Raw genomic sequence first — 24,211 nt, forward strand, 5'->3', positions numbered from 1 at the left:
CTTTCTTCGTAAGAGCACCCCTTTGTTCCATTCACTAATCTTGTTGCCCTTCTCTGTACTCGTTCCAGCAGCTCTACATCCTTCTTGAAATGAGGCCTCCAGACCTGTATACAGTACTCTAGGTGTGACCATCGCCTTATACAATGGAATAATCACCTCCTTATCCCTGCTGGAAAAATTCCTGTATATCATTGACAATGCTCCATGAGCTACTCTTGCAGCCCATCTGCACTGCTCAGAGAACTTCATATCTGCCTGCACAACCACCCCCAAGTCCCTTTCATTCTCTACCACTGTCAGTGTAGTACCACAGAGTTGATACGTTGCTCTGGGGTTGCTGTTTTCCATGTGTAGTACTTTACATTTGTCAATGTTAAACTTCATTTGCCACCTCTCAGCCCATCTGCTCAACCTTTCCAGATCCTGTTGCAGCAGCATAGTGTCAGTAGTGTCCTTGACAACCCTGCCAACCTTTGTATCGTCTGCAAACTTGGACATTAAGCCCGATATACCATCATCAATATCATTTATAAATACAGAAAACAATAATGGACCCAACACTGGGCCCTGAGGGACTCCACTAATAACATCAGTCCACGATGAGCAGTGTCCATTGATTACCACTCTCTGTCTTCTCCCCCTCAACCACCCCTTTATCCATAGCAGCAATTTGCCTCCAATGTCACACTGCTCCAATTTGTGTAGCAGTCTTCCATGTGCAACAGTATCAAAAGCCTTTCTAAGATCCAAGTATATAATATCAAAGTTATTCCCTGCATCCAGTTCTTTTGTGACTGCATCATAGTATCCAATCAAGTTGGTCAGGCAAGACTTCCCCTTAACAAAACCATGCTGTGTCTGAGCTATAACTGAAGTCTTGTCTAAATGATCCTGCAGTGCTTCTTTAACCAGTGTCTCCATTAATTTTCCTGGAACAGAAGTTAAGCTCACAGGTCTATAATTACTTGTGTCAGCCTTTGATCCTCCTTTGTGAATTGGGGTCACATTTGCACATTTCCAGTCTATGGGTACCTCCCCTGAGTCCAAGGAAGCTCTCATAATTATGGCTAAGGGTTTGCTTACTTCCTTTGCTGCCTCCTTTAATATAACTGGATAGATCCCATCCACCCCGGGTGCCTTTCTTGTGTTTATCTTCAACAGTTTCTCCTCCACTTTACTCCCAGTTATTTCAAGATTCTGTAGCTTACTGCTAGAGTTGAATACACCTCTGGCATTCCCCTCGCTGAATAACTCCTCATGTGTGAATGTCGATGCAAAATATTCATTTAGTTTGTTAGCTACCTGAGCAGGATCATCAACACTTGACCCATCAATATCAAGTGGACCAATCTGATTCATCCCCTTCCTTCTAGAGTTTACATAAGTAAAGAACTCTTTGCTGTTTTTCTTTGCATCCCTTGCCAAGGATTTCTCGTAATCTGCCTTCGCCTGCCTAACCTCCTTTGTAACTTGGTTGCATATCAACTTGTATCTATCATAGGCTTCTGTGTCATGTGTTAATTTGTATGTATCCCATACATTTTTCTTCTCTGCCATATGCCTCATTAGTTCATCTGACATCCATTTTGGCCTAAACCTTGAACAATATTTCTTAGTTGGTATGTAAAGCCTAGTAGCTTCCAAGATAAGTTCTTTGAATGCTTCCCATTTTGAATTTGCTGTTGGTAACATCATCAGTTGGTCCCACTGTATAGAATTTAAATACTGTCTCAGTCCATCGTAGTCGCCTTTACGGAAGCAATAACCCTTCCCTTTACCCCTAATGATAGTTACCTCTTTGAGTAAATCCCACTTCAGCACACTGTGATCACTGCCACCTAGTGGTTCATTTATCTGCAGATTCTTAATGCATGAAGAATCACTGCTGATAATCAAATCAAGAGTATTACTCCCTCTAGTTGCCTCCCGAACATGCTGATGTAGAAAACAATCATCCAATAAATCCACAAAAGCCCTGCTAGTGTGTGAGTAACCAGCCCCCAAATTCCAGTCAATATCTGGGAAATTAAAATCTCCCATTATAAGACACTCTGATTTACTGGCCCACTCTATTTCCCTGTACAGTTCCTTATTATACTCATCAGAGTCATTAGGCCTATAGCACACTCCTACTCTCAATTTTGATCTCCCAATGTTTATGTCACACCAAACTGACTCCACACTGCACTGTCCAGCGATGTCGACTGGCTTCACTTCCTTGGTTTTTATGTGTTTCTTAACTAATAGCATAACCCCTCCCCCCTTCCTATCCTTTCTGTAGACGTTGTACTCCCCAAATTGCAGTTCTGCATCCCTTATATCTGTGTGACACCACGTCTCTGATATCCCAACAATATCTGCCTTCGATGTTTTGAGCAATACCTCAAATTCATCAAATTTATTTACTAAACTCCTAGCATTGGTGTACACGCAAGTATACCTGCACCTGTTTCTATTCTTAGCTACCCTGACACAACCCATGTGTTTACTTGTACCGCAGTGGCTCCCAGCAGTCTCTGAAATACCATGCATCTTGTTTTTCAGGCTTCTGCTCATTCTAATAGAAGCAGTGCAAGAATCTCTTTCACCTCTGCCAGTGGCTACTGTCAATCTATTGGTCTTTGTCTCCCCCCAAGCTAGCAGTTTTCCGACCCACCTAACACTGCCTCGATAGCATCAGCAAATATTCTTGCACCCTTTCTATTTAAGTGTATCCCATCCCTGTAGAAGCAATCTCTCCTGTTAACAAGTACAGTCCAGGCTGAAAAAAATTCTACCCCTTGAGCCTTGCACAATCTTTCCAGGGCCGAATTGATCGACAAGGCTCTCATCATATACTCCCTCCTATCGTGTCTGGGCAGAATTGCAGACACTTTCAAATTCAACCCTAATTCTCGGCTTTTGTTCAGCAGTGACCTGTACTTGTTAAGTAATTCTGCCGGTCTCCTACTCTTAATATTATTAGTGGGATAATATATCCTATCAGGGCCAGCAGCACTGTTTCTTTGGTAAGGGATTGCTGCAGCACAAGCATGGTAAATGGTTGATTATAAGGTAAAGCATTGTCAGTGAAATTTAGTTTGGATTTCTCTGCAACTGTTTTAAGTTTTTGAAATGTGTGATCATAGGCAATAGAAGACAACAACTGAGAAAATACAATCCCCAGTGCAGTTTATATTTCTGTAGGAGTAGAAATCTCCTGCCCATTCCAGTTCAGTAGTGGGGTGGATAAAGGAAGAAATTTACTGTTTAAACATTTTATTTTGCTCCAGATTAATCTAATATCAGTATTTTTATTTACTGATGAGACAAATTTAATTCAATTTTCTTTTTTTGCTTTATGTCTGATATAACAAGCTTTTGCTCTAACACGTTTACAGTTAATAAGATTGGAGGTGGTAGGATGTTTGTGGAAAAGGTTCCATGCTTTGTTTTTCTCTTTTTTCACATTGTTGCAGTCTTCGTTCCACCATTAATTTATTTTTCGTCTATTTCTTACTTGATATTGAGGAATGGCAGCGGATGAGGCTATCAGAATTTGATTTGTGATGTGCTCGGTAACACTTGATGGAACAGGACTGAATGATATAGTTGTCAAACAATATGTGCATTCTGTATTTTGTCCAGTCAGCCCTTGAAAATTTCCATTTAATTGTATTTTCTGTTGGGAAGGAACAGGATGTTTGAAATTTGCAGATTATCGGATAATGGTTGCTGCTATAGGGATCACTCAGAGTTACCCAATCTATACTTGGAAAGAGGATTGGGGACCAAATGGAAAGAGCTATTGCAGATGTTGAACCTGTAGGGAGATGGATATATGTAGGAGAATCAGTATTTAGTAAAGTTAAATTCTGCCTGTTGATCAACATTTCAATAAGCTTTCCTTGTCTGTCTGAGGTAAGGGAACCCCATAGTGGATGGTGAGCATTAAAGTCTCCTAGTAAACAAAATGGAGATGGTAACTGCAAAACAAGATCTTCGATTTCCTGAATAGTATATACACGATTTGGTGGAAGATAGATTGAAACCAGTGTCAGAGTAATAACATTTACAATGCATGTGGAAACGGCTTCTAAGGCAGTCTGTAAAGGAACTTGTCTGGAGGGGATGCTTGAATCCATGAGTATTGCTACTCCTCCTTGAGCTGTTAGTGCCAGCTCAGTCTTGTCATCTTGTCTGAACATAGTATAATTTTTGATTATAATTGAGACCTGAGGTGTCAAATTTGTTTCCTGCAAGCACATTGCAAGAGGTCTGTAGTGGTGAATTAATTCATGGATACCACTGGTGTTACTGCAAAGGCCTCTACAGTTCCATTGGATAATATGTTCCATTATTTGGATTTGTGAGAGGGAGATGAATCTGGCTGCTTTATATAAGTGGGTTGTTTGTGACGATTTAGTTTAGATTTCTCTTTTCTGGGAAAGTTGGGGCACGCTGAATCATTGTTATCTTCCATTTCACCATCTGCATGTAATTCGAGATCTTCTTGTATGATCACATCATCGGTATCCATCCTTGTTGAGGGTGGTTGATTAACCTCAACAGGATCTGATTTTTGCAGTTTTCTGTTACTTTGCTGTGGGTTATGTTTTGGGTTGGAACTGTGAGAGGTGTATTGTTACTTTGATCTACTCTCTTTGGCTTAGATATAAGCTGGGTTGAAAGAACTGATCCAGCCCAGTCTGCAATCGATTTATCTGGAAAGAGTGACGCTTCCATCTGACATGCTACTGATTGGTGAGAGTGGATAGTCGAGGCATAAGAGCTTTTTGGCATGATTAGTTTCATTTGTTTTCTAGCTTCTGGATATGAGACTTTATTTTCAGTCTTGTATTTTTGTATTTTCTTCCCTAGCTTCCAGAAATCACATTCTATAGAGTATGCTGGATGCCTGCCCCTGCAATTAGAACACTGTAGAGATTGTGCCTTGCATTCTGACTGGGTATGAGTTGTAGAGCCACAGTTTGGACATGTTGAAACTCCACAGTATGCTGTTTGGGAGTTACCAAATTTCTGGCATTTGTAGCATCTTAAGGGATTTAGGAAAAGGGTTGAACACGGCAATTTAAGTAACCTGCTTTGACTGAAGCTGGTAGATTCGGCATATTGAAGGTTAGAATTATGTTGTGTTGGGACTAAGGTGCCATCTTTTCATATCATGATTCTTTTTGATTGAGTTACATTTTGTTCCTTTAGTGCCTGGACCATTTCTTCTTCAGAAATGTTCAGTAGATCCCACTCAGTGATCACTCCTTTGGACAAATTCAGGGTGTTATGTGGAGTGACTTGAATTCGAATTCTGCTTAAAGTAGTGAGTCTTAATAATAGTTTAGTGTCTTGGGTGAGAAGTCTCTATTAGCAAGTCCCCGGATTGGAGACGTTTCACCATTTTTGGTGATGCTGCTGCGATTTCCAGGCATTGTTGTATGATGAAAGGGGAGAGCTAAGTAACAGGTTAAGCCAACAGAGAATGGATAATCAGGAAGGCTGGTGATTCCTGTCTGCCAGCATCTTTTTTCATTCTCTTCGAGATAGAGAAGTCAGGTCCGTTTCATGGTTTTCACATTGAGCACACTTGGGCTCTAGATGAGGAAATTCATTGGTTTCCATTTCTGCTCCTTTTAGCCCTGAGAGTTGGTTTATTCTCCAGGTTACCGGCCCCGCCATGTGGAGGCAGGATCAGTGCCATTAGTGGCGAAGCGATAAGAAGTTAGTGGTTAGTGTGTTACAGAAGTTAGTTATATATACAAAAAGAAGGTGTCTTTCCTTTCTTGTAGGAGGCTTTAGAAACCTTTAACTTCTTTATAGAAAATACGCTTTGAAATTCGCTTTGGAACTCGCTTGGCACTCGAGGCCATTGCAGCAGCATACCGTCATTTCTTGAATGCTGATGCAAGGGTATGTTTTGATGTGGTGAGCATAATTTGCTTACTTGCCTCTTGATAGGTGAATTTCCACTCTGCTTTATATTTTTGGATCACACCCCCCCCTGTTTTCTACAGTTCACCAAGACAGTTCACCAAGACACCAAGACTTAAGAATAAATGGGGTGTTTGCCTTGACAGTTTAATCAACATGGTGTTTCAGCAACAGAGTCCATTTGTGCATGGGATTTGGACCCATAGTTTGGGCACAATGCATCATCTCAACAGATGGTTTGAGAGTGACCAACTTTTTGGCACTTATAATATCTGATAGAGATAGGAATATAGGGTCTTACATGGCAGTTTAGATAGCCAACTGGAAGGTAAATTTGGTGTACCATACGTAAGGATTATATTCCATGTGGTAAGAAGCTCATCTTTTGTGGTAATAATTCAATTAGTTTAAGTAATTTTTTGATCTTTTAATTCTTGGACTAGTTCATCCTCTATGCAATTACCCCTTCGGAGGTGTATAGTGTTGCATGTGTGAAAACTTGCATGAGTTACCACAAAGGTTGAAAGTTTCAGCAGTCTCAGAATTCTTATCAGTTGCAATTTCAAATAAATCACCAAACCTAAGACTTTTCACCATTTTGGATGAAAAGACTTTGATCTTAACCTGCTGTGTTTTCTAAAGATTTCTGTATGAGGAATGGGGACAAAGTACTCAAATTTTTGGTCACCATGGATTGGAAAATGAAGAAAGATGAGCACGCTTGTTGCTCTGTGTCAGTATGCAGTCTTTATGACTGTGATGTGTAATGGTCAGTTTCGTATAATTTAAAGTATGATGAGTGTTGAGACTCAACTGGAGGGTAATTGTTGAATTCCATATTATGCTCTTTTTAGCTCTGAGGGAAGTAGTTCCTTCCACCTAGTTTCTAATTCCACCATGTGGAGGCGAAAGCAGTGCAATCTAGTGATGCGATCAGAAGAGTAGGAGAGCAGTATGTTGCTAGTGGGAGTAGCAGCAACCTTGCTAGTTAAGAAAATCTAGTACTCACACCAGGAAAATCACTTGGCACTCAGGAGTTTCTTGGACACTACTCTTGTAGTAAACAATTAAACAGTAAATTAAGTTAACATGTGACTGAGCCATTATATCATCAGGCAGATGATACAGAAGTAACATAATTTGGCTCCCCTTAACACATACAAAAATCAGTTTAACTGGTTTAGTGGCCATATAGGTTACATGAAGTCTGCAGAGATTTGAAGCTCTAAGCTTCAGTTTGAATATCAAGAGAATATAACTGCTTGAAACAAACAGATACCAAGTCAATTAGCATTTAGAGTACTTTAGTTGATTGCAATAGAAATTTACAATGATTTAAGATCATTCAAACAGCACTTAAACTAATTCCTAATTACAGATACTGACTAAAACTACAGTTACAGTTGATATTGTTCTTCTTACAGCATAAAAAATATACGCTTAAGATGAAATAATAAGTTTTGGCAGTTTCATTGTCTCCTATTTGTTAGCTGCAAATAACTAGTTACATAAGTTCTTTTAAAAGTTAGTCCAAGATGATTTTGATCAGATCAAGCTACCAGCAATAACTTGAGAGCAGTGATTAGAATAAAGGCAAAAGCTGCAAAACAGATCCAAGATATGATAATGCTTACCTTGTGTTTTTGTCTACAACAGCCAATTCTAGAAAAAAACTCAATTTTACTTTCTTTGAATCCTTCAGGTAATTCCTTTAAGTAATTTGAGAGTTTCTTTAGACAAAAAGTTGTGTTCAAAACCATTAAATGAATCCAATCAAAGTTACTATCTTCTTATTTAATACACACCAAATGAAGTAAACTCACAAAAACTATATGGAAACTTCCTTTTTCATCTTTCATAGTAAATACTTTTTATATTTATTACTGAACTATCAGTGATAATTCACAATACTTTGTCTTAGTAGTGGACTACAATAGTAGTATGAAAAGCAACAATTGAATTATATCTCATATTGTGGCTGTCTTCGCGAGTTACCACATATTAGCATTAGCAAAGGAATGGCATATGATGCAAGAAAGCAAGCTTACACAGCATCAGCCAAAAAAAAAAAAAAAAAATCCTTCACATTTCACATATCCATTCACTCCAAATGTTTGTCTAGATCTGTCTTGAATTTATTTATGCTTTCGCTATCAACTTCTACAACAACAGATGGAAGTTTGTTCCAGAAATCAAACACTGGCTGGCTAAAGGCAATTTCCACACATCTATCCTACAACTGTCTTTCCTCAATTTGAATTTATGCCCTCTCAGGCGATTGTTATGAGCAAGAGGAAGAATCCCATCAGCATTGAGCATACACAAACCATTTAAGGCTTTATACACCTCAATCAGACCATCTCACAGGTGCATAGTCTCCAGACACTGTAATTTGCAAAACTTAAGCCTTTCTTCATAAAAGTAACCCTTTGTTCCATTCTCTAATCTTGTTGCCCTTCTCTGTACTTGTTCCAGCAGCTCTACATCCTTCTTAAAAGGCCTCCAGACCTGTATACAGTACTCAAGGTGTGGCCTGACCATTGCCTTATACAAGGGGATAATCACCTCCTTAACCCTGCTAGAAAAATTCCTGTATATATCATTGACAAGACACCATGAGCTACTCTTGCAGACCGTCTACACTGCTCAGAAAACTTCATATCTGACTGTACAATTACCCCCAGGTCCTTTTCATTCTCTATCACTGTCAGTGTAGTACCACACAGTTGATATATTACTCTGGGGTTACTGCTTCCCATATGCGGTACTTTACATTTGTAAATGTTAAAGCTCAGTTGCCACCTCTCAGTCCATCTGCTCAACTTTTCTTAATCCTGTTGCAGCAGTGTACTGTCATTAGTGACATTAACAACCCTGCCGACCTTCATATCATCTGCAAAACTTGGACATTAAGCCTGATGTACCATCATCATCAATATCATTAATAAATACAGAAAACAACAATGGACTCAACACTGAACCCTGGGGGACTCTACTAATAACATTAGTACACAAAGAGCAGTGTCCATTGATTACCACTCTGTCTTCTCCCCCTCAACCACCCCTTTATCCATAGCAGCAATTTGCCTCCAATGCCACACTGCTCCAATTTGTGGCCTGTTCCATGTGCAACAGTATCAAAAGCCTTTCTAAGATACAAATAAATAATATCAAAATTATTCTTTGCATCCAGTTCCTTTTGACCACATCATAGTATCCAATCAAACTGTTCAGACAAGACTTCCCCTTAACCAACCCATGCTGTGTCTGAGCTATAAGGTATTGCACAAGATATAAGGTTCGAGGTATTGCACTACCTTGAATCAGTAATGCTTCACTAATAGAGAAGACTATTGTTACTTATTCTCAGTGGATACCACCACCCAGACAGCACCATTTCAAAGCTTGTTGGCCTATCGTCAGTGGGCGGGTAGGTACACAGTTGTAATACCTACTGAGAATAAGTAACAATAGTCTTCTCTATTAGTTAGTAGTGCAATACAAGGTAATGCATTGTGAAGGCATCCACAATATGAGATACAATTAAATCTGTGCCTTTCATACTACCGTTGTAGTTCACTACTACGAACGAAGTATTGTGAATTATCACTGATAGTTTGGTAGTGAATTCCTAAATTCATAGTGTATTATGCGTTGTGCATTTCTTTCTACTTTTTATATTTATGCAGGAAAAAACTAATTTAAAAGAAACTCTCAACCATTTGAAAAAAACTAGTTATTCATAAAATTACAGTAAAGTTTTGATTTCTCTAACCCTTTTATTACATGTTCATTTCTGTATACTGTTCAAGTATATTCACACACACTCTACAATCGTGCAAACAACAATCAGTGGAAAAATATGGAAACTCCTTTCAGCCAAAGACGCAATACACAACATGAGCATAATGAAACTGTGGGAGCAGACCTCACATATAAACTACAAATTGCGTTACATAATAAAAGTTATCAAATGCTACTCTTGTATATTTTATAAAAGATAATAATTCACATAGGATTACTCATAACATAAAAACCGAATGAATACAGTATTAATCATAAACAAGCAAAAGATTGTTTTTAAATCTGTATATACACTGTAGAAGCTGCAAACATATGTATTCTACAAATTGATTTATAATTTCTTCATTTTACCTTTTAAGATAAAGTAATGAGGGGAAAAGAGTGACGCTCATTACTTTTAAAACCTTCTGAAACAAGACATCAGCCTTGTCTCAGCAAAAAATAAAATTTCTGACTAGGATGATATGTATACCTCACTTCAATGAGTGTCTAATTGCACGTTACACTTATATTTCTATTAATTAATGTTGAAACGTGATATAAGCCTCAGATATCACTCTAAAAGAACTAAAGCTGTTTTCAAGGGGTGAAAAGAAATATTGTATTCTTACCAAATTTCCCAAATTATAGTAACAATCAGGATAACGTCTCCGATACTGAAGAGCCATCAGGTAGCTTTTTTCTGCTTCTTCGAGCTTGCTTAAGCTAGACTGAACTATGCCAAGGTTCATCCAGGCTGCAGCAAAGTCTGGTCTAAACAGAACCAATAAATAGTAAATAATATATGATTGCAACAAGGATAATGAATAAAATAAAAAATAAATAATTATGCTACAGCACATGAGAAAGCTAACATTTTCACACAGATTTTTTCAGTTTCTTACATGCTAAGGTAAAACCACTACCAACTTATTCACTTTTCTTACCATACAGACAAGATTCCCTCGATTTAATGAAACTGAGTACAAACAATATTATTTTGAGTATCAAAGGCCATATTGTCCCTGGACCCAATACTTTTGCTGTAATTTTATTTAAAAAGTGTTTAACATTCTTGGTTCTGATACTTACCTGCCATCTTAACCATTATCTGTCTCAGTTTTTTTAAAAGAAATAGTAAGAAATATGAAGCCCTACAGTCATCAACCAGTATCTATTATTAAAGTTGTGGAATCTTTGAGTCAGCTATTTTTAAAAAGTTTTTATTTTTACAACCTTTTCTTCATGAATTCAATTTGGTTTTACATTGCATATATCTACAGGCTCAAACTTAGCTCTGTTTTCACATTTTATTCATGTAAATATGAACTTGGGTTTTCAGATTGACTTTATATATTTTTTTTTATATTACTCAAACTTTTGATTCTGTATATCCAGTGATTTTAAATGATAAACTTTTATCTTATGGAATGTCTCTGCTTTCAATAATTGCACTGTAAATTTATTAGCTGATGGGCCTGACAAAACAGTCACTATAGGCATCTTGTCCTTTATATTTACTTCTTCATGTGGCATTGCTAAGTACTCCACTGGAACCTCTGTTATTCATTAATATTCGGTGGCAGTTTGTCGACGATTTGATTTTTAGGAGAATATGACATTGAATCCCAGGAAATACAGTTATGCAGTCTATTTTAAGCACCCTAGCAGATCACCAATACTATTTAGTTTCAGGAGAGTAGTCAGTTGATTCTGCTGTCCAATTTAAAGACCTAGATCTTACATTCTGTTATGATCTTCCTTCTTCTCCCATTAATATCATCGTTCCTGAGCATTCATAACACTAGGTTTAATCAAATGAAATACTTCTTGCTTTATAGGAGTGTCTGCTATTTTTATACGGTCTAATCACGCGCTTCTTGAATAGACCAGGGTTCGAGCCCGTGACCACCTAATACGGAGGATGCAGAAAGGTCAGGGAATGACCACCGTATATCCCCAGAGCAATATGACCTTAGCTGCTAATGCTCCTAAAAACCAAATAACAACAAACTATATAAGCAACTTATCCCACCTATATTAGATTATTGTGGTATTATTATTTAGTCTTTTTGCAAACAATATTTGCTGTTAATTGTTGAGCAAATCCAAATAAATTTTTTTGTCTGCATTATAGGAATCAAGTAACATTTCTTTCAATGTGGCAATTTTAATTCTTCTTGCAAGCAGTATAATTTGCTCTCTTTTGTTCTCAAGGCAAATTAATGGTTCTTATTTTATTTACAATCTTGTTAATAAAACAGGTCAATAAATTAAAATTTTTTTTTTTCTTTGATGAAAGTATTTTTTTTCTATATTGTTTTGTATGTGCAGACTTGAGAAATCAGTATTAAAAAATTTATTTGGCTCAAGTTTTGAAAATACCTGCTATGTCTTTTATTCTATAAAATATGCTGTGTAGCATATTTTAAAATAATAATAACTGATACATTTTTAGTTATTTAAAAAAAATAACACATTGTTCAACAAAATACATAAAATCACTTGATTCACATTTTATGCTTCTTCACCTTCATTTGTAGCCCACATCTAGGGCATCTCTTGTCACGGTCCAGCATTAGTCAGCTAGCATTACAGTCAGCTAGCATCACTGAGAGTTCCATTTGCCCTGGTATTACTTCTCCATTTCTGAGATCTCCTAAAGGAACCTCTCACCATGCTCATCACTTAATGCACCACAGCTCTCCAAGAAAAAATCCAAATGGGAATGAAGAAAGTGTATATTTAATGACATGTTGCAGCTTAATTTATGGTACAATGACAGGTTTCTTACAAGCTGTTTATAGTTATCTGCTAAGAAAGTTTGTTGCTACAAGCATGAAAGTATCCCAGGCTGCTTTCTCATCACCATAGAGGATCTTTCAAAGTGTTTGTCTGTCCTGTATCTGTGGGCTAATGAACATTCCGTCATTTATTTTGGCCTCACTAAATCATGGAAAGATTTCCTTGAGTTATTTGAAATCTGGTCCATCTTGAAATATGGCCTTAAATTTTTCATAAGTGACCCAATTTTGTGTGTAGGGGAGGTAACAGGTTTTTAAATATCCATTACTGTCCAACTAGTGGACAGTAATGGATATTTTTTTATCCCTGGATCGAGTATTTGCATTAAAGGCCAGTCTTCTCTTGTGTAATGAAAAGACTATGCTCAGCAGTGGTTCCCAACCAGTGGTTAGCAAACCCCTGGGGGTTCATGAAAATGTTCAGGGGTTCGCACTAAAAATTCTGTAAAGGCATCTGCTTAGATTTGTATAGGTATATTTTTGTAAACTAAAAATAGTTTAATATTAATTTATGCGGTTTGGTTGACAGGTGTTAACGGGGGTATTGGGCGCGCACGTGCCAATATGTATCACACTGTTCAGTGTGTTATATGGACCGTTGGTTAAAGACTGGAAGCATGAAGAACAATGATGTTGAAATACAAATTAATGAGAAGCGTGAAAAATCGAAATCGCTTAAATTTTTCCCAAGATGACCTTCAAAAAACCCACAAAATCCATTCAGCTTGCCAAATTTCCCAAATACTGCATAAAGATGTTCAAAATATTGGCATGTTGTTGTTGTTATTTGGTTCTTAGGAGCATTAGCAACTAAGGCCATATTGCTCTGGGGGATATGCAGTGGTCATTCCCTGACCTTTCCGCATCCTCCATATTTGGTGGTCACGGGCTCAAACCCCGGTCTAATCAAGAAGCATGTGCTATGCACTGCCACTCCTGCCCACCTGGCTAAGGAGGTGAATATTGGCATGAAAACAAATAGTAAAAAGAGGAAATATAGTGAAGATTATATTAAATTTGGTTTTTCGTTTCTTGGAGATATGGTCTAACAACACCCGCAATATTTCATTTGCGGAGAAGTGCTTGCCGGCGCCTCCGTAGCCAGGTGGGCAGGAGCAGCAGTGCGTAACACACACACTTCTTAATTAGACCAGGGTTCGAGGCTGTGACTACCAAATACGGAGGATGCGGAAAGGTCAGGGAATGACCTTTCCGCATCCCCAGAACAATATGGCCTTAGTTGCTAATGGTCCTAAAAACCAAATAACAACAACAACAAGTGTTTGCCAATAGTAGTCTGAAACCTTCTGTCTTGTCTCATCCTTTAGAAACAAAACACGAAAATTATGCAGAAAAGCCAGTTGATTTTTTAAGTGGAAATTGCAAGAAATCAAAACATCTAATATTGATTCACATATATCACTCGAAAATCAAGAAGTTAAAAAGCACTTGATGCATCGTACTTAGTAAGCTATGAAATAGCAAAAGCTGGGAAAGTCCATACTATTGCAGAAAATTTGATTTTCTTATGTGCAAAAGCTATTGTCAGGTTTATGTTTGGTGTCGTATCCAATTATCATATCCAATTTGGCAAAGAAATTGGATACTATACCCTGTTCCATTAACACAGTGTCTTGCCGTATACATGCATGATATGTCTGAAGATGTTAAATCCATTAGTACATTTTATGCTTTGCAATTAGATGAGACCATGGATGTTTCCAATCTAACCATTTTAATTGTATTTGAACGCTACATGAATGAAAGTAAAGTGGAGGAAAATATGTTGTTTTGTCATCCTCCAACAGAGCATGCAACAGGTAATGATATTTTTAATTTAATTAACTCGTATTTTGAAGAAAAACAAATTGATTGATCTTTATGTTGTGAAATTTGTACAGATGGAGAAATCAATGACAGGAAAATTTGTGGGCCTTATTACTCGCATCAAAAATATGTGCAGATATCTCGTGGACACATTGCAACATTCATAGACAAGCTGACATTGCATCGAGACAAATGACGCAACAACTTAAAAGTGTACTTGCTGTCAAAATAGCTTCATAAAATCAAGACCAACAAAAATTCCAGATTATTCTTTATGTAAAGAAATGGGCAGTGAGCATGTAACCTTTTTAAATACACACACGGATATTAGATGGCTGTCATGTGACAAAGTAATTATACATTTATTTGAATTAAGACAAGAATTAATTCTTTTCTTCATGGATCATCCTTTTCATCTCAGTGGGTGAACAATAGACCAAATATGGCTTCAAAATTTAGCTTATTTGTCAGATTTATTTTTCGAAGACAAATAAACTCAATTTATCATTACAAGGCACAAATACAATGGTTTTCACTGTTCAAGACAGAGGAAAGCAAGAAAAAAAATAATAATTTTGGGACAACTTGATTGATAATAGTACCAAGTGTTTTAGCACTTTACACAATTTTTTACAGTGAAAATGAAATGACTTTGGACAAAGTTGTTAAGAAAAGTATTAAAGAGCATCTCAACTTCCTACAGGTTACTTTTAGAGAGTAATTTCCACAAATATCAAAAAATCTGAACTGGATTCGTAATCCATTTGACGAGTCTATTGTGGCAATGGCTAACCTAAAACTGATAGAAAAAGAAGCCCTTTTTAATATATATCAACAGCATTTGAACTTCAAAACTTATTCAAGACTGAAACTTTTATAACCTTTTGGATTAAAAACAGAATATCCATCTCTTAGCAAAAAAGCTGTGAAAAAACCTGCTGACATTTTCAACTATGTGTATATATATATGAGAGGGCTTTTATACCTTGTTGAAGTTGCAATACCAGAACAAACTTGATGCAGAACAAATTTGAAGCTCTGTCTTCTGACGAACCAACTATTGCTCCACTTTGTAACAATAAAAAAAAACAAACAAACCCAACAATCACATTAAATTTATGATTTATTTTGATTTATAACTACATAATAATAATGTTTAAGGATTCTATTATGTGCATTTGGTAAGACAGAGTCTTACAGAATTTCAGTCTTACTGAAATTTGCTATCAGTGAAATAAAGGAAAGATCTTGTAGTTAAAAATAAGACTAGTTGATCAACTCAATGAAAAGGAATGTAATACAGGTTTAGCTAGAATTCAGGAAACACTTCTCAGAATTCAGAAGGAACAAAGTCAAAAGCGCAACGAACAAAATTAAAGTCTAAGAGAGTGAGATACAGAAGGACCAGTTAAGGAACAATTAAGATCGAAGAAACAAGCTTTTGAAATGAAAAGGGCAGAATGATTAGGGCAAATTATAGGATAATAATAGACTTTAGATAGTGGAAAATAAGTAGCTTAATGAGTAATAGATATAATTTTAGTTCTACGTTTCCCACAGAAAGGAATGCCCTTAACCGCAACGAATCATAAAGAATGGCAGTTGAAAGCTTTGGGAAGTGTTTCTAGTGAAAAATATAGGGAAGGAAAGAAAAAAAACTTAACTCGAGGAGCTGACAAATAAATTTGTATAAATGTAATAATTAAACGAAGGCAAGGAGGAATGAGTTGAAATAAATAGAGAGGGATATGATTGGCCAGGTTGTGATGTGTAGATAGGAGGAATTGGTTCATGGAAGATATAGAATATATCTCTTCCACACTATTCACATGGAATATTGATGTGAAGAGAGCGGTGTGTGAAAAAGGAGAGTGTAGAGGGATCAAGAGAGTCCTGCAGCTAACCAGGTAACTGAGCCCAGGGTAATAAAGAAATATAGATATAGTGCCGAGTCATTACGGCCATAAGTTTCTTACATTTACCTTGTGCAATATAGTCAAGTTTTTTAATGAGCGAGATAATAGAAAGTAAAAATTGGAGTAAATATGGGATCCGGCAGTGCTACCGGAGCCACCCAATGCATTGGAAAATGTAATATAACCATTATGAAGGCGAAATTTCCCCGAATTAAGACCACTGGAGCAATCTTAATTCGGGTCCTTCCGCATCATATGTAGGAGTCATATCGAGAGTAAAAGGAAGAACTTATGGAAAGGAAGAATGTACATTTAGGAATGGATCTTCTTAAAATAATTAATATAAGTTCGACTAATGTCTTTTCAGGATAATTAATAGTACAAAGGCGGACATTAATTTAATAATTAAGTTGATTAAAATTATTATTATTATTAGCGATAAAGGTTATTAGGATGATAAACCATAGAGATACATTGTAGCTTAAAACAATATAAGAGAATGTTTAAGATTGTATGTTAGAAAGGAGCAATATATGAAACGGGAATATTGAACATAAGTTGTATTTACCACCATGAAAAGTTTGAGAAATTTATTGTGACAAAGGACTGAATCAAAAGAGACTGTACAGGCATACCTCGGTTAACGTTACCTCTGATAACGAAGCCTCGATATAACGAAGTCCGCAATTTCAAGCCCCATTTAACATAAAAAAATATTCCATTTTTGTTTAATCACCTGAAATCTAAACAAACTGAAGAAATTACGGAAACCTTTGGGGCTTCTCGTGATTGGTTCGAGAAATTTAAAAAACGGGCCAGGATTCATAGTGTAAAATTAACAGGAGAAGCTGCAAGTGCAGATGTTGAAGCTGCAAATGTTTCCAAAAAAACTAAAGGAAATAATTAAACGTGAAAATTTTCCACCAAATTTGGTGTTCAATGTTGACGAAAGCGGTTTGTTCTGGAAACGGCTACCAACAAAAAGCTTCATTTCTATTGAAGAAAAATCAGCTGCTGGGTTCAAAGCAGCCAAAGACCGTTTAACGTTACTCTTTGGATCAAATGCCTCTGGCGATTATAAATTAAAATTGTTATTAGTTTACCATTCAGAAAATCCGAGGGCGTTAAAAGGTAACATAAAAATGAACCTACCTGTAATATGGAAAGCAAATAGAAAAGCGTGGGTTACCAAGGAGTTATTTACTGATTGGTTTGTTAACCACTTTTGTCCTGAAGTAAAACGGTATTGTCAAAAAAACAACTTTGAAGAAAAAGCTCTTTTGTTGTTAGACAATGCTCTGGGACATCCTACTGATCTTAACACGTTGAACACATGCATTCCTGTCAAAGTTGTGTTTCTTCCAGCAAACACAACTTCCCTGATTCAACCATTGGATCAGAGAGTAATAGCATCATTTAAGGCTTATTTTCTGCGTCGAACATTAAGGAGTTTAACTGAACTAGAGGATAAAGAGGAAATGACAGTTAAAACTTTTTGGAAAAACTACACCATTAAAAACGCAATTGAAAACATTGATAGTTCTTGGAAAGAAGTCACTAAGAAATGCTTTACATGGAGTTTGGCGCAAAATATGGCCAGAAGTTGTACTAGAAGAAGAAAATAACATCCAAGAATTAGAAATGAAGTTATCCAGATGTCTCAATCAAATAGTTTTCGAAAATGTCGATGAAGAGGATGTTATAAATTTATTGAATGCAGAAGATGATGGTTTTTCAGTGGAAGATTTAGAAAGCCTTGTTAGCAACGAAGACAAAGATAATGAAGGCAAAGTTAAAGAAGTTCCTGCCGAAAAAGTGTTAACAACCAAAGATTTAAAAAGGTGCTTAAATGATATTGAAAATGTTTTAAATTTTTTTAGTGAAAATGATCCTGACTTAGGAAGAAGTGTTATAGTTAAGCGATCAGTGTTAAATGCAATAACTCCGTATAGGCAATTGTTAAATGAAAGAGAAAAAAAGCATAAGCAATCAACTTTAACCTCATATTTTAAAATGTGATTTCACTTTGTATGTAAGTTGACTGTTTATTTAATAAAACTTTTCTTTGTTCGAAAAAAAGCTTTTCATTTTCTTTACGTAGGAACGTATCCCTATTCTGGCCATAGTATTTTTACCTCTGAAAACGAAGTTTCGCTTAACGAAGTAATTTCGTGGAACGCATCCTATTCATTAATCGAGGTATGCCTGTATTTAACTTTGTGATGATTGCACAATTTTAGTATTAAATTAAGAGTGCTTCGTTTGAAAAAGAGGAAGAGAGAAACCTTATTTTTTTTTAATGAGATATTATGAAATGCTGGTTCATTTGTAAAATGTTGTGTGTTAATAATAGATGTTCTGTTGATCATTAGTGTCCTCGTAATTGTTCAGAAACTATCAATATATACATTTTCCACAAATAAATAAAAGTAGTAAATGGCATTTATAACCCAAAGATCTTGGATCTTCTGATCATAAAAAGCAGTCAGGTAGCTTGTGAGCTGTAGAAAAGGGTTATAAAAATTATAATATTGAACATAAAGTAAAATAAAATAAAATTTTAAGTTAAGCATTGCCAACGAAAGAAACCACATCTCCTATAATTCCTTATAATTAGTTTCCAATCTTATAGTATATGGTGTTAAATATGTTTTCCATACTAAAATGTTTTTCATTCTCAAAGACTATTGTTATGTACAAGTACTTAATAATAATTTTACATTATTACTCGATATAGCTTATAAAAACGTAGTACTGGAATTTATTTAAAAGTTCAGAACTATTATAGGATTTCAGAGAATATAGGCTTAGGGGTTCGTGATAAAAACATTATGTTGAAAGGAGTTCGCGAGTCAAAAAAGGTTGAGGAACCCTGCTTTACTGTGCCATTCACAAAGAAAATATCAAAATTTTCTTCATTCCTAACAAGATGCAAATAACTTTTATGTCATCACAAATCTGGTACTCCATGTAATTGATGGATCCGTTAAGAAGCTTCACATTATCATATGATTATTTCAGATGAACTGCATGGCCCATTGGAATTGATGGTAGTATATTATGATTATGTAGTAGCACTGCTTCTACACCTGTAGAACAGTGGTTCCCAACTGGTGGTTTGTGAACTCCCAGGGGTTCACGAAAGTATTCCAGGATGTTCGCACTAAAAATTCTGTAATGGCATCAGCTTAGATTTACACAAGTATATTTTTTGTAAACTACAAAATAGTTCAATATTAATTTATACAGTTTGGTTCAAAATTTATATTCAGTTGTGGTTTGGGTCACGCATGCTTACATAGCGAGAATTATAACATATAATATACAAAGATAGAATAAAGTAAAATAAAATTAAATATACACCGATGAGACAAAAGATTATGACCAGTGAGTTGTTATACAAATTGAAGCAACTGCAGGTGAACTATGGAGGGTGCACGGGTCGGGACACGGTATAAAAAACACCTGATACTGAGCTCCGTTAATCAGTGTTACTCTTGTTCTTCAGATGGGAAATGCAGCAGACTTAAGCGAGTTTGACGAAAGCCAAATTGTAATTGCCAGACGACTGGGTCAGAGCAAATTCGAAACGGCATGGCTGGTGGGGTGCTAATGGTCAGCATGGTTAGTACCTACCGAAAGTGATCTGAGGAGGGGGAGGGAACCCATGAACCTATGGCGAGGTGTTGGACGACCACAGCTCATCGATGCTCAAGGTGAGCGAAGGCTCTCCCGGATGGTAGGTGGCAACAGAAGGGTGACTGTGACGCAACTCACTAGTAATTGGAACGCTGGTGACTGGAGTAATGTACATCGAACATTACTCCAGTCACACCACACAGTACATCGAACCCTGCTGAAAATGGGGTTGCGTAGCCGCAGGTCACTCTGAGTGCCCATGCTAACCACGGTTCAACGGCAACAGCGCCTACAATGGGCACGTGAGAATCAAAACTGGACCTTGAGTGATTGGAAGAAGGTCTCTGGTGCGATGAATCACGTTTCCTGTTGCACCATGTGAACGGCTGAGTATGTGTGCATTGTTTACCTGGGGAGGTGATGGTGCCTGGATGCACTGCACCTTGGGACGAAAACAAGTCAGTGGCGGCAGTGTCATGCTTTGGGTGCTGTTCTGCTGAGATACCCTGGGTCCAGTCATCCATGTGCCGAGCACTCTGACGTCTACCACCTACCCAAACATCATCAGAAGAAGATGCCTTCCCTCAAAGCTGTTCCTTGGTGGGCGACAGAGCTCACAGATCTCCGGAAAAGGGTAAATAGTGCCTGCAAGGCATTTCAGAGGGTGCATAGATCCTGGCCACATGCAGAGGTCGATGTACTACGTCAACAGTACCATGAGGTCAGAAATGACTACGCAGCTAAAATAAAGAAAGCCTCATGGGAAAACCTAGTAAATACAGAAGGAAATTCTGACCCCTGGGGAGTGGTGTATCGGGTCACCACAAACAAACTCCCCAGAGAGGAAGTCATAACGGCAACCGAGACAGCTCAGGGAACCTATACCAGAACATGTAGTAGATCATCTCCTGTGAGTAAATTCTTGACCTATTCTTGCCCTTGAAAGGACTACTTCTTTTCGTCTTGATGTGCAAACACTGGAGCGCCAAATTTTCGGATCCTGTTTAGATTGTAAGAGTTTATTATTAGTTTGACAGTGTCATAGTTCTGTCCATTCTGACAGGCACGCAGCATGTATGAGTGGTGCACAGCCTGATGCTGGAATGGATATTGGTTAAATCTAAGATGGTTGGATTTTTTGCAGCTTTATCAGCCAGTTTGTTACCAAAAAAAAAACAGAATGTGTGAACTTGAAAATGACTAGTTCATGGTGTTCTTCCATTTGCAGTGATAAACTTCTAATTTTATCAAGAACAGGGTGAACTTTATCTGGGGAATTATATAATGTCATGATTGAGCTGAGGGAATTAGTGTAAATAACAGATTTTAGAGAACAGTCCAAACAGAGATTTTCTAAAGCTAGTTTAATTGCATATAATTCAGATGAAAAGATACTGAATTCAGATGGAGGGGATGCTGAAATAATGGTATTTGGAAAAAACACTGTGGCTGCTCCAATGTTTGGATTGGATTTAGAGCCAAGAGCCATCTTTATACATTGGGGAGAAATCAGTATACCTTTGAGTGTGAAATGCATGAAGTTGTTTGACATTTGACGCGTGCAAAACGTTCTTTCCCCACTGACAGAAGTAAGAGTCACAAGGCGGTATAGGAGGAACCCATGGTGGTTCAGCGGAAGTTACTACCTATTGTACGGAATGGATGGAAACATTCCAAACCTGCATCACTTCAAGAAGGCGAAGACCAGCTGGTTTTACTATGCTAGGTTTATTTCTGTAGAGGTTTTCTAATGATGGATTGAATAGGTATGATTGAATGGGATGCGAGGAACAACTTTGTATCTTGAAAGCATACTTCAGTAACGGTGTTTTCCTACGTAAAGTTAATGAGGGCTCATGAGCCCCATTAACTTTACGTAGGAAACTCATCAATGTAGAGACAATGTTCTGAATACACTAAGTGCAGTCCTCAAAGCACTGCATTGAATTGGATCAAGCCAGTGTAATGCACTCATTCTAGCAGAATGGTAAATGGGAGCTCCATAATTAAGGTGGGATCTGATTAATGCCCTATATAACAGAAGCAGGGAGGTATGATCTGTATCCCACGTTTGGCCATATAAAGCTCTGAGTATATTTAGCTTTTTTTAGATAAGAAGTATGTACATTTTTAATATGATCTAAGAAATTTAATTTGATGTCAAGGATTAGTCCTAGAAATCAGATGTTATTAGTGATTGAGATGGAGATATTAGAAGTTTGCACTGTGTACAAAAATGGATAGCAACTGTTTTCTGCTGGGTGAGTCAACAGCCGTTGAGGTATTTTATTAAGTGATATCTGAAGCTGTTGTTCAATAGATCTTGTGTTATGGGAATGGCAGATGGAAAGGTCATCTGCATAAAGGTAAGTCTCAACTGTATTGGGAAGTTATTTAGTGAAAATATATTCTAAGAGCAAAAAGAGTGGCACTCAGCACTGATCCTCGTGGAACCTTCTTTCTGAATGAATGTTGCAAAAAGGGCATGTTGGTATTGAACTTGAAATGATCTAGTATGTAGAAAATTCTTCACAAATATAGGAAGGTTGCTCCGTAGACCAAGGGAGTAAAGATCCCTAAGTATGCCATGTCACCAGGTAGTATCAAAAGCCTTCTCTATATCTATCTATTGAAACCATTACTAGATGTTCCTGCTTATCAAAGGCATTATGAATGGCAAATTCAGCCTTGATCATGAGATCCAGCATGACCTGTTTTGTTGGAAACCATGTAGACTATGGCTCATTAGATGTTCTCTCTGAATGACTCAGATGAGTCTTCTATGGACAATTCTTTCAAGTATTTTACTGTGGCAGCTTTAAAGAGATATTGATCTATAATTATGTTGGATCCTTTCCAGGCTTTAGTAATGCCAAAACAGTAGAATGATGCCAAGAGGCTGGGTATGCATTTTCTAAAAATATACGGTTGTAAAATATACAGTTGTAAAAAGAAGGTGGTGTAAATCTTTGTCATCGAGATGTTGTAGCATGAGACAATAAATCCCATCTAGCCTAGCAGCACCATGGTGGGCTATTCTGATGGCTTTCAAAAGTTCAGAATATTTCAGAAGTTTGTTATATGGAAGAAGGTGAGCAGTTTGGAAGTTAATAGAATGCTGTTCCATAATGTTTTTAATTCATTGGAATGATTTAGTGTAAGCTAATGCTACTGAGATTTCAGCAAAAATATCACCCAAAGCTTAGCTATATCTAAGGGACTAGACATATCTTGCCCATTCCAGGAGAGGGTTGGAGAAGGTATGGTAGGAAACTTACAAGAAATCTTTCCAATTTTTTTTTACATATTATTTTGGAATCTGTGTTTTTGTTAATGCTCAATGCAAAACAGGTCCACAGTTCTTTCTTGGCTTGCCTTCGGCTTTTGCCCTTAACTTCTTATAATTAATGAGGTTGGCTGTGGTTGAATATTACTGAAATTCCAGGCTTTATTTTTTTCTTTCTTTGCTTTGTGCATTCCTCATTCCACCAGTAATTATAATATTTTTGGCCTGGGGATTTGATAATGGTATTGTGTCTTTGGCCACTTTTAGGAGATGTGACATGATGTAATCTGCCACATTATTAATCAAGAGGGATTGATGACTGAAATTTTGTCAAGTTTGTTTGGACAAATTTTCATTTCCTGCATGGTTGAGTTGAAGAAGTCTGTGCTATCGAAAAGTTGCATACAATTGGGAAGTGGTCACTGCCCATGGGATCATTTATAATGTACCACTCTATGGCTGGGACCAATACTGGAGAACAAATTGAGAGATCTATTGCTGAAATGTGCCCATTTGGGAGCTGCAGATGAGTGTGTGCACCAGCATTGAGTATGATGAGGTTTTGGGCCTTTAGAAAGCTTTCGATGAGTCGACCCCATAAGGGATGGTGCCTGTTAAAATTCCCTAATATACAGAAGTGGAGGTATCTGTATGAAGAGACCTTGAAGATATCTGAAAGAGTAAGTATGGTTTGGCAGTAGGTAGATTGAGACAAGTATTATTGCAATATGGAGAGTTATATGAACAGCAACAGCTTCTAATTCAGTCTGAAGCAGGATATGTTTAGTTGGGATCTTTGAATTAATCAGGATTTCCACACCACCATGAGCAACATCAGCTGTATTACGATCTCTTTCATAAAGGCAATAGTTCTTTATCGAAGGAGAAATTTTTGAGGTTAGGTTAAGTTTTCTGAAGATTAAGAGTAACTGGAGAATATTGGTTAATTAGATCTTGGATATTGTCTGTGTTGTAACGAAAGCCTCTGCAATTCCATTGTAAAATGTTGTGCATCATTTAGGTTTCACCGA

At 37.1% G+C, this 24,211-nt stretch overlaps 1 protein-coding gene across 1 annotated transcript in view; it reads right to left on the reverse strand.

Annotated features, from left to right (window-relative positions):
- Tmtc4 (Transmembrane O-mannosyltransferase targeting cadherins 4) overlaps nucleotides 1–24,211 on the reverse strand; it is a gene marked incomplete at its 5' end in the record, with an annotated part of 433,994 nt that overhangs the window by 132,011 nt on the left and 277,772 nt on the right. Inside the window, one exon of the mRNA XM_090380839.1 lies at nucleotides 10,341–10,482. Within this exon, the coding sequence (XP_090236965.1) occupies nucleotides 10,341–10,482 (142 nt within the window). The remainder of the gene's footprint in view (nucleotides 1–10,340; nucleotides 10,483–24,211) is intronic.

Source organism: Mastigoproctus giganteus, chromosome 9 (assembly GCF_048544385.1).
Source record: "Mastigoproctus giganteus isolate SK-2022 chromosome 9, ASM4854438v1, whole genome shotgun sequence".
Lineage (NCBI taxonomy): Eukaryota > Metazoa > Arthropoda > Arachnida > Uropygi > Thelyphonidae > Mastigoproctus > Mastigoproctus giganteus.